General features: G+C 40.3%; 1 protein-coding gene across 1 annotated transcript; it reads left to right on the top strand.

Moving 5' to 3' along the window:
• The first annotated feature begins 2,273 nt into the window (after positions 1 to 2,273).
• Positions 2,274 to 6,092, top strand: LOC121005300 (cornifin alpha-like). Its single transcript, XM_040437952.1, has 3 exons — positions 2,274 to 2,528; positions 3,493 to 3,531; positions 5,905 to 6,092. Exons 1-3 carry the CDS (start codon positions 2,351 to 2,353, stop codon positions 5,955 to 5,957), a joined length of 270 nt encoding a protein of 89 aa, XP_040293886.1. The 5' UTR covers positions 2,274 to 2,350; the 3' UTR covers positions 5,958 to 6,092.
• The last annotated feature ends 6,063 nt before the right edge of the window (positions 6,093 to 12,155 follow it).

The following is a 12,155-nucleotide window of genomic DNA, read 5'->3' as shown; positions in this document are numbered from 1 at the left end:
TTAAAGTTTCTTTCCTATTCTCTCCCTCACAGGCTCAGCATCCTCTCCCTACAGTACTAAGAGCAGAGTGACGTGTAGCGCTACATGACTCCAGCTTATATAGAGGCTGGGTCACATGCTTCACTGGCCAATCACAGCCATGCCATAAGTAGGCATGGCTGTGATGGCTTCTAAGGGCACAGAGTTAATCGCTTTTTAATTGGCTGCTCTGCAGCCTTTCAAAAAGTGCCATTAACTCGCTGAACACCGAACCCAAACCCAAACTTTTACTGAAATGTTCTTGTTCGGGTTCGGGGTCCAAAAATCCTAAAGTTTGGTACGAACCCGAAGTTTACAGTTCATGTTTACTTAACCCTAGTTCTTACCTCTCATGTAGAGCAAATAACTTCTGTATAGGACGTTCTAACTTGAGTGGAGTAGTGAGACATGTTCTTTTTTTGTCAAGTTTTGAGTCTCGTATTTGTAACAACACTATTCTTACTAGTGTGTCTTCATCCTTTTGAACTTCTAGAACTTTGGCCAATTTCCATTGACTTCTAGGTAAATCTTCTTATTTTACTAACACTATGTCACCAACTTGGAAATTTCTTCTGTGTGTTTGCCATTTACTTCTTAGCATAAGATTGGCTAAGTACTCTTTCCTCCATCTATTCCAAAACTGTTCTGATAGATATTGAACTCTTCACCATCTCCCTCTGGCATATAAATCCTTTTTGGTGAACTTGCCAGGCGGTGGCTGTATGAAATCAGACTTAAGGTGAAGTAGATGGTTGGGAGTTAAAGGGTCCAAACTTGTTGGGTCGTTGATATTATCAACTGTAAGTGGACGACTGTTAACAATAGACATTATTTCATACAATAGGGTCCTAAGTGAAGCATCATCTATTCTTCTGGTGTTCTTTTTCAACACTGAACTTAAAACATTTCTCACAGTTCTGATTTGTCTTTCCCAAATTCCAAGCCGCATGAGGAGCATTCATATGAAAATCACTAACAAATATTCTGTTACTTTTTCTCTACCAATCTCTTTAGAGCTTTCTTCAATTCATTCTTTGCTCCGACAAAATTAGATCCTTGGTCAGATCTAAGCTCTCTGACGGTACCTCTAATGGCTATGAAACATCTTAAGTTGTTGATAAATGCATCAGTAGACATATCTTCGAACATTTCCAGGTGAATCGCTCTGGAACTCAGACATGTAAATATTAGTATCTCTAGTACTCCTTGCAGTTCTGTTTGGTGATGAATGGGCTAAAACAATCCATTCCACTATAAAGAAATGGTGGTGATGGGTTTACACGATCTGCCGGTAAATCTGCATTCTTTTTTCTTTTGTAGGTCTACGTGCCTTTCTGCAGACTACACATTTACTTATATACTTTGCTATAACTTTGCTCCTTTTCACAATTCAGTAACCACCTTCTCTCAAACAGCTTTGGGTAAAGCTTCTTCTTTGATGCAAGGATATGTTGTGGTAGTGATCAATAATCAATCTTGTGTAGGTCGGATTTTTGGGTAGAATTGCTGGATGCTTCACTCTGTTAGGTAACGATGCATTTCCCAGTCTCCCTCCCACCTTCAGTATACCATCCTGCAGAACAAGATTAAGCTTGTACAATGGGTGGTTATTTGGAACCCTTTTAGGTTCTTCTCAAAGTCTCTTCAACTCTTCACTGTAGAATCTCTGTTGAATGAGTCTTATGACTGTTTCTTCAGATTTCATTTTTTCTTCTACATTCAATTCCTTTTTTCTGATTCCCTTTGCCAAACGTTGAATTCGAGCTACTACATTTAAGCAACTGTCCATTTTGATATAATTTGATAATTTCAGTGATTTCTTGTCTTTAATAAATATGTTTTGAAACACAAAACTGATACTAATGACAAACCTTGTTGATTTTTAAATAGCTTAGGATGGAATTTGCTATATGTGTCAGCAAAATACAATCACATCTCCCTAACCTATTATTTATCTAGGCTCTTCCTTCATTTACTCATCCTAAAACTGGATCTTATTCATACAGTATTTAGGCACATTATTCAAGAGGTGTATTCAAAATACCAGGATTTCTAAATCATTAGCCATAAAAGCACATTATTCTAGGATGTATATGACATGAGCTGTTCTCTTAGAAACATCCAACTTCAAGGTTATAATTATATGACAATAAACATTCTCTCAATAATATCCTGATTTTCCATCTTGTAAAAACTAAAGGCGGTTTTGTTTATGCATGCCACACAGCATACCAAATTGTGTATATAAAAGGAAACTTTGCAAAGGATCACTACAATCAACTGCAAATCTTCATATCTTGTGCTGTCCTAGGCAAAGATCACAAAAGCAAACATGTCTGGAGTTAAAGGAGGACATCAGAAAGCCCAATGCAAGGACCCGTGCCAGAAGCAGACAATCTGCCAGGATCCATGCCAGAAGCAAACCATCTGCCAGGATCCTTGCCAGAAGCAGACTTTCTACCAGGATCCATGCCAGAAGCAGACCATCTGCCAAGACTCATGCCAAGATCGTAAGTAATACCAATATAAATTGAAGTACTAATTTAAAGACAAGAATCATAGTAGAGTCTTCTTGTAGCTTATCAAAATATAGAAGGCTACATATTATGGACATTTCAACGCATAAATGGTGAATCTTTTTATTTATTACTCATGCACATGAATGTATTTTGCATCCGTGTCCATTACCTTTTTTTTTCTTTTGCGGTTCATATGCAGAACCATTCCCTTCAGTGGGGCTGCAAAAATTTTTTACACCACTCACTCTAATTTTGAAAAGTGGGTGTGAATGTAGGTGTGCTTAGCTATGTTATTTGGTTTTCTTACATATGTATCTCTGCAAATTTGAAGTCCAGTTTAGCGTGGCATAAAAATCTGGGTAGCTTTTCTAGGCAAAAGTTTAAAGATGGGTCAAATTTAACAGACAATTTACAACTTTTATTATATTTAGCACAAAGTACGACGTACCAAAAAACTGTAAAATACACAATTTGCCATTTTTTGTCACCTCGTCCCCCTCCCTGAAAAAAATTGAATAACAGTGATCAAAATGTTGTATGCTCTAGACCCAAATATAAAAAAGTTAGGGCTGTCAGAAAATGGTGATGCAAAGAAATGTAGATTTTTTTCAAAGGTTTTTATTTCTTTAAAAGTAGTAAAAAAAATATATTGAGCTGCAGAATAAGGACATCATGTAATTTTTAGCACACAGTTAACCCTGTAATATCAAAACCCAAAATATCTTGGCGGCATTGTGTGTTTTTTTTTCCTAGCTAACCACACAAAGAATTTCTTTCCCCCTTTTACATTACAAGACATGATAAACTAAAGGGAAAACCAAAAAAGGGCCCAGTACTTAAGAGGTTAAATATGAAAAATAATGTGAAAGGATACTATATTCTATTAGAATTAGCCATTCGGTTATTTAACAAGGCATATTACATAACAGCTACTAACATGTATTGTTTCTTTCAGCCTGCAAGCCTATACAGCAGTGCCAAGGATATCAAAAAGGTATATACACTATAGATCATATTTAAAATCATATAAAATGATTAATTCTACTCTAAAAGGTGATATTTTACTGAGAAAATGTTTTATTTTAGGATGTTTCCGTTATGTTGATTTTACTATTTGTACTATATATTTAAAGACCAAATACCACAGCAGTTATTTATAGGATAAGAATAGCATGAGTATTTCAATTACAATAGTAAAGCATTTTACAACAGTAAAAAAAAATTCAAGCTTAGATTTTTTATATCTTTTTTATATTTTTAATTAACATTTTTTGAGAAACTTAGTAAAATGCTGAGGGATGAGTACACTTTCTCCTAATGTATTTACTGCAATTAAAGCTACCACATACAGGTGAAACTCGAAAAATTAGAATATCGTGCAAAAGTTAATTTATTTCAGGGCTCTTTCACACCTGCGTTATTGTCTTCCGGCATAGAGTTCCGTCGTCGGGGCTCTATGCCGGAAGAATCCTGATCAGGATTATCCTAATGCATTCTGAATGGAGAGTAATCCGTTCAGGATGCATCAGGATGTCTTCAGTTCCGGTACGGAACGTTTGTTGGCCGGAGAAAATACTGCAGCATGCTGCGCTTTTTGCTCCGGCCAAAAATCCGGAACACTTGCCGCAAGGCCGGATCCGGAATTAATGCCCATTGGAAGGCATTGATCCGGATCCGGCCTTAAGCTAAACGTCGTTTCGGCGCTTTGCCGGAGCCGACATTTAGCTTTTTCAGAGTGGTTACCATGGCTGCCGGGACGCTAAAGTCCTGGCAGCCATGGTAAAGTGTAGCGGGGAGCGGGGGAGCAGTGTACTTACCTTCCGTGCGGCTCCCCGGGCGCTCCAGAGTGACGTCAGGGCGCCCCAAGTGCATGGATCACGTGATCGCATGGATCACGTCATCCATGCGCATGGGGCGCTCTGACGTCATTCTGGAGCGCCCCGGGAGCCGCACGGACTGTAAGTATACCGCTCCCCCGCTCCCCGCTCCTACTATGGCAACCAGGACTTTAATAGCGTCCTGGGTGCCATAGTAACACTGAAAGCATTTGGAAGACGGTTCCGTCTTCAAATGCTTTCAGTACACTTGCGTTTTTCCGGATCCGGCAGGCACCTCCGGCAACTGAAGTGCATGCCGGATCCCAACAACGCAAGTGTGAAAGAGGCCTCAGTAATGCAAATTAAAAGGAATTGCATTAATGCAGCTTAAAACGTGAATTTTGTGAAAAGGTTCAATATTGTAGGCTCAAAGTGTCACACTATAGTCAGCTAATTAGTCCATACCACTTGAGCAAAGGGTACCTCAAAATTTTGACTTTGCTGTTTCATAGGCTGTAAGCCATAATCATCCAAATTATAACAAATAAAGGATTGAAATTTCTCACTTTGCATGTAATGAGTCTATCTCATATGTTAGTTTCACATTTTAAGTTGCATTACTTAAATAAATGAACTTTGCACAATATTCTAATTTTGCGAGTTTCACCTATAAAATCCATAATCTCACGGAGACTCAAAGTGCAGTTTCTTTTGGCTGCATAACTAGGACCCTACATTTTGTGATGAAGGGCTTGTTCCCATGAACGTTATTTGTGTTCCTTATATGGGCCGTTTTTTGAGTTCTGTATAAGGTCCGTATACGGAACCATTAATTTCAATGGTTCCGCAAAAAAAATAAAACAATGTACTCCGTATGCATTCCGTTTCCGTATTTCCATTTTTTCGTTCCATTCAAAGATAGAACATGTCTTATTATTGCCCGCAAATCACGTTCCGTGGCTCCATTCAAGTCAATGGGTCCGCAAAAAAACAAACAAACAATGTACTCGGCATGCATTCCATTTCCGTATTTCTGTTTTTCCGTTCCATTCAAAGATAGAACATGTCCTATTATTGCCCGCAAATCACGTTCCATGGCTCCATTCAAGTCAATGGGTCCGCAAAAAAAACCCTGAACACATAAAGAATGTACCATATGTCTTCCTTATCCGTTCCGTTTTTGCAGAGCCATCTATTGAAAATTTTATGCCCAACCTAATTTTTTATATGTAATTACTTGATACTGTATATGCCATATAGAAAAACGGAATGGAACCGGAAACACTGAAGCAAAAAATGGAAGAACGGATCCGTTAAAAACGGGCCGCAAAACACTGAAAAAGCCATACGGTCATGTGAACAAGCCCGAAACTAGAGCAGCCAAAGAAAACCCACTTAAACCCAGAATCCATCCATTCTATATACTCAAGTAGCGTCCTGGTTGGAATAAAATATGAATATTTATAGTTGTTTTATATCACTACAATTAAAACAGTGTATAGGAATGGAGTAGATTAAAAAGTAATATAAATGTTTATTTTCCTTCACAGATCCTTGCAACCCCTGTGTTCCTGATCCTTGCCAGTCTCAAGGAAAATATTAATCAAAGGACAAACCTGAGGCCATAGAGGAAGCAATGTTGCCTTTGATGTTAATAAGAACTTATATGCCTTAAATGATAAATGTAACTGAAATATTTTGCTTGCTCATCAATAAATGTTTTCTGTTGCAAAATGTATTCTCAGTTTTTTTTTTACAATCATATTTTATAAAGACAATACCTTTTTATATTCCTTGGCAGAGCAAATGGATGTTAAAGGGAGGGGTCCCCAACTCCATAAGAGCACATTTCATTCTGGTGAACTTGAACTGTTCATGTATTAAATTGGTGGCCATTAGAGATGAGCAAATTGATTAGTTCATCAGAGTCCTTAAGCAGCGAGTGACAGTCCCCACTCATGAGGCTCTCCCCTACCACTTGATTCACAGGATTAGACAATGGTCCAAGCCCAACAGCCTCGCGACCATCTAACATATTCTAGAAAAATATACTACAATTGTGGCTACAGAAAAATTCCATGATTTAAAAAATGGAGTAATAGTGATCAAAATGACATATGTACTACAAAAATGGTAACAATAAAAACTACAGTTCATATTGCCAAAAACAAAGCTTTCACACAGCTCTGTAAACTGAAATATAAAAAGTTATTTCTGTCAGAAAATAGCGATGCAATGAAAAGTATGATTTTTATAAATTTTTTTTTTTTTTTTTTAAACAAAAAAATCTAGACAAGTTTGGTATTGCTGGATTCATATTGAGCCACAGAATCATGTCCTTATCATTTTTAGTGCACAGTGAATGCCGGGATGTTAAAACCCAACACATTGGTAGAATTATGTTTTTTTCAATTTAACCTCACAAAGAATATATTTCCCGTTTGCCAATAAAAGACATGTTAAATTAAATGGTACCATTAAAAAAGACATCTTGTCCCATAAAAAAATAAGCCCACATATGGCTATGCAAATAGGAAAATAAAAAGGTATGGCTATTGGAACGTGGGGTGGAAAAAACAAAAATGCAAAAACAAAAATGGGCCCGGTACTTAGCAGCGCTGATGTGTGTAGGAGCATGTTGTCAGGAAAGTAGGATAGGGAACTTCGGGGCAAAGGGGGCCAAAACTCTGTGAGGTGGCACAAAAGTGTGCATAACTACACTGAGAGGGAACATATCTGCACATATCTGGTCATAACTACAATGAGGCGGCAGTGGGAACATATCTGGTATAACTACTGTGAGGGGCACAAAGGTGGGCATAATTACTGCGAGGGAGAAAACATATGGGTATATCTACTGTGAGGGGCACAAAGGTGGGCATAACTACTGTGAAGAGGCACACAGATGAGCATAACTACCGTGACAGGCACAAAGGTGGGCATAATTACTGTAAGGGAGAAAAAATATGGGCATATCTACTGTGAGGGGCACAAAGGTGGGCATAACTACTGTGAAGGGTCACAAAGGTGGGCATAACTACTGTGAAGGGTCTCAAATATGGGCATAACTAGTACTACTATAGTGGGCACAATGATGGGATAAATACTGTGACAGGCACAAAAGTGGCATAACTACTGTGAAGAGACACACAGATGGGCATAACTATTGTGACAGGCACAAAGGTTGGCATAACTACAGTGAGCGGCCGCAAGGAGGACATAACTACTGTGAAGGGTCCACAATGTGGGCATAACTACTGTGAGAAGGGCACATTTTAGGCATTTATGCTGTAAAGTAGGCACAATGTGGGCATAATTATTGTGAAGGAGCACAATGTGGGTATTAGTACTGTGTGGTAGCACTAAGGGAAAATCCCTAGATTACCTGGTTATACATTGGGATGGCTCGGTCTTACAGGGCCAGCACAGTGCCCCCTCGTAGGTATTTCCCAGGTAGAGTCACCATCCTTTCCTGATGCGATTATTATTTTCTCTCTATCACCACAGGGACCTAGTTCCGAATCCAGAGGACATTGCAGCAACGCCAGTGATACCTTGCATGAGGTAGGACCAGTTGGGTCTTTTGTTTATTGCAAGAAGTATTGGTGCCACCATGTACCCTATGATAGATTTTATTTGGTGGGTGAGTATAGTTATGCATTGGGCAGAGTTAGAGCAGTGGCTTAACTACCCCCTCTTTATGTAAATTTGAGTTGCGGGGAAAGGGGGGGGCAAATCTAAATCTTTGCGCTGGGTGCAGAAAAGCTTAGCTACACCCAACAGTGGCAAGACGAGGTCTATTCATGGGAATCACATGGAGGAGTGTGAAAATCCTCCAGAATTCAGGTTTTGGACACTAGTGGAGGACAACTTGGTCTGTGTGGGAGTCAACACTCCCTGTGCGGTGCTGAAAACCCTCTCTTAGATGCTACTGGAGCCTGGGCATGAAGGAAGATAGAGAGCGTGCTGTACCAGTCTGCCTGCCCAGAAATCCATAAGGTCAGGGAAATAGGTATGTGACAGAAACTTACAATAGTTTAGGTAGGGGTGAACCTGGGCGTTGAAGCGGGAGCTATTGGCTAGCTGCCTGACCTCAGTATGGTGTGGCACATGGAAAAACTGCTCCATCATGTTGAGGAGACTGCAGTGGCTCCTGTTGCTGCTACTGCTGCTGCAGCTTCTGCTGCTCTTGACTGTGGGAAGGGGGTGAATCTGCCAGGTGTGGAGAGGGGCTTCCCTTTCAGACACACCGGCGACAGGCGTCTGCTAACCATAAGCTGCGACAAGCTGCATGTACAGAGTTTCCAGGTAATGTTATTTGTCCTCCCTTTCTGCGAGAAGAAAACATTCCCCCAATTTGCCCTGGTAGTAAGGGTCTAGAAGCATGGCTATCCAGTAATTATCAGACTGGTTGATATCGACGATATGCCTGGCACTGTGTAAGCAAGCACGTCTAAAGATCGCCATTCTGGCCCGCGTGCCCCAGGAGCTAGTTCTTTCCACCTCTGCTCTCCACTCAGACATTTGGGTGTCGTGGCCAGTGTCACCGTCCTCATCATCATCCTCTTAGTCCTCCAACTTCCAATCCTCTTCCTCCTCTTCAAGTGGCAGCATCTCCTCTTCCTCCTCCCTCATGGGAGTTTCTCATTGTGGGTCCCTAACAGCTACAGGGTCACCTGTTGCATGAATGTCAGCATCTCGTCAAAAATACATATGAGTAATATGAGGGAAAATTGCAGCATTAATGAGATGAGCTGCTACTGCCCAACTACTACAGCGACTGAACCACCAGCAACTTGGCTAGGTAGACATGCAAATTGCTGATGGAGAAAAGTTTTTTCATGGACAAACTTTCTGTTATAGATGTCTTACAATGGATCCGAGGACAAGGAGGAGTCTTAGCAGGAGAAGAAGAAAGTAATGATTAGAGATGAGTACATTTTTAAAAAATTTGATTTGGATGGTTCACCGAATTTTCCAAAAAGATTTGATTTGATCCAAATTTATTATTGACGAATCGCATTACAGAAAAGCTATTTCCCGGGTGCAGAGAACCTATACATTGGTGTACAGCACTGTGCATTGCAGAAACATGCATAGGTAGTCCGTTGTTGTAGTGAAACAGTTACTTTGCATCTATATGACAGGCAGTAGTCACAAACCAGTGGTGTGAACCCACTGTGTCACGTATCCTACCTTCTCTAAGGGCGTTGTCTAAGTGAACCCCTTGATTCTTCACAGTGCCCCAGATGGTGGGGATAGACTTTCCCAAAGGAATCACCAGGTTGTTACATCTTGAGGAGGATAGGCACACGAGGCAGCTGGTCGAAGCGGACCAGGAGATACCTCTGGCAGGCTCAGCACTATGAAGTGCCTTTTGCGCTGTGGCATTAGAAGATTTTTGATATCTCTGACTTTTTTGTCTAATCAGACTGTCTATTACTCTGTAATTCCTCTAGCGCCATTCTATGGAAACAGTAGGTTTAAATAGCACACCAAATGCTTGAAATAACTTCTTTATTAACTTCCACTTTTCTTCATATATAAAACTGCCGCCTCCGCAGCAGATAGTCCATGTACAAAACACATGTTGAAAAGATATCACAAAATGGCGGTATGCATAAGATGGTGGTTCAACTGTTTAATCTTGGCATTCAACATAAAATGGTGGATATATTTCTCTCTTCGGTATCTGTACTCTCACTTTGTTATTTAAGTATTTTTTGATCTCTCTGAGAGGTATATCTGAGGTCTAACTAATAGTTCTGCTTGCTCAACTTGGTTTGCAGTATGCAATTGCTTATGATCTGGCATGAGCAGTTTGAAGTTTGTATGCAATTTGTATGGAATCTGGTTTATATGCTTGTAATTTGTAGCTTGCAATTTGCATTTGCAATTGTTTGGTTGCAATTGAATTTGGTGGAACTGTAAGTAAACACACATATAACAGGTTCAGTATATAGTTCTAATCACAATATTAACAATATGAACATTATATAACTGGTTTATCTACCTATTTTGGCCTCTTGTTCCCATAGAACTCAGCTTTCAGTGGAATGAATGTCTCTTCAGCTCCTATCTCCAGTGAATAATGATTCTAGCAGCAGGAACTGGGGGAATTCCCAGACAGGCTGGGATTGGTAAAAACTCTTGCTGTGTGAGAAGCTGGCTGTGATTGGTCTATACTTCTGCCCAGCAACAACAGATTAACACTATACTTTCTGTTGTTTCTGCTGTGTCACTGAGCTTACCTTACAATACCAAATGAATCTTAAAGACATATTATCTTTTTTTCTCCTTCTGTGAACACAAAATATAACATTTGTATGGCATCCAAAACATGAAGTCACAGTAAATAGCTCTACCTTTGTCTTTAACACATAAACATAGGAACTGTATTAAGGTTATTGGCAGGTCTACCTGTATACACATATAAGCTATACTAGAAACCTAGGACAGGTCTTAGCTGGCCAGCTACACTCCCACTAAAATTACCTATAATTCTATGTTCTTAGTGGTAGGACTTGAACATGAATTTGAGGAATTTTCCATCAGGTTCTCACTAGAGTTGAGCGGACACGTGGATGTTCGGGTTCCATGGGTTCGGCCGAACTTCACAAAAAAGTTCGAGTTCGGAACCCGAACTTGACCCCGAACCCCATTGAAGTCAATGGGGACCCGAACTTTTGAGCACTAAAATGGCTCTTAAATTGTCATGGAAAGGGCTAGAGGGCTGCAAATGCCAGCAAAATGTGGTAAAGAGCATGGCAAGTGCTCTGCAAACAAATGTGGATAGGGAAATGACTTTAAATAACATAAAATACGTAAAAATAAAAAAATAATAATCTTGATCTAGGAGGACTAGGTCCATATGGAGTAGGAGGTTGAGGAGGCAATGGATGTGGCGGTGTAGGTGGAAGCGGAGGTGGAGGAGGAACAGGTAGCCAACACTGGTTTTTGGTTTTAATTAATTTTTTTTATTTCTTTTTTTGTTTAAATTAGGGTGCACCCCAAAAGATTGGGAAATATACCTTGTGATAACCCCCTCCAACCGTGCTAAACAAACATTCAGACAATACACTGGCTGCAGGGCAGGCCAGCACCTCCAAGGCGTAAAGGGCAAGCTCAGGCCATGTGCCCAATTTGGAGACCCAGAAGTTGCAGGGGGCAGACTCTTCAGTCAGTTCGTGTAGGCGTGTGCAAACATATTGCCCCACCATGTTGCACGTCCTCGTGATGTTCACAATCCAATTGGATATCTGCTCTATCAACTTTCGATGTTCTTTTCTGCGCCTTCCATGTTGATCACAGTTAGCGGTGAATCAGGGTTCCACGCTGGAGAGGGAGCGTGAGAAAGAGAGACCACATCCAAGATCAATGGATGTAATTTTATTGTGATCGAGCAGAAATGTGGGAGAAGCTATTGAAAATGAAGAATTGAAGGAAAGGAGGGGGTGCGCAGCAATTACCCACTCCTGACTCGGGGAGGTAGTGACGATAAATATCAATACAGGACTCTTAAGATGCCCTGTTATTGGAATGATTAATAAAAAATTATAGGGAAGGTCACTGGGGTATTTTGGATTTGGAAACTTTAGACAGGAGAAGCCCTGTTGCCTCTTTGTTGACTCTAGATAACTTCTGCCTGATCGCACATCCCCGTGACGTCCAACATCCGTTTGGATATCTTCTCTATCAACTTTCGATGTTCATTATTGAGCTTACCATGTTGATCATGGTTATCAGCGAATCAGGGTTGTACGCCAGAGAGGGAGCGTGAGAATGGGAGACCACATCCAAT

The sequence above is a fragment of the Bufo bufo genome, chromosome 6, assembly GCF_905171765.1.
Source record: "Bufo bufo chromosome 6, aBufBuf1.1, whole genome shotgun sequence".
Lineage (NCBI taxonomy): Eukaryota > Metazoa > Chordata > Amphibia > Anura > Bufonidae > Bufo > Bufo bufo.
The sequence above is the reverse complement of the archived record's forward strand: the minus strand, read 5'-3'. Positions and strand labels throughout refer to the sequence as shown.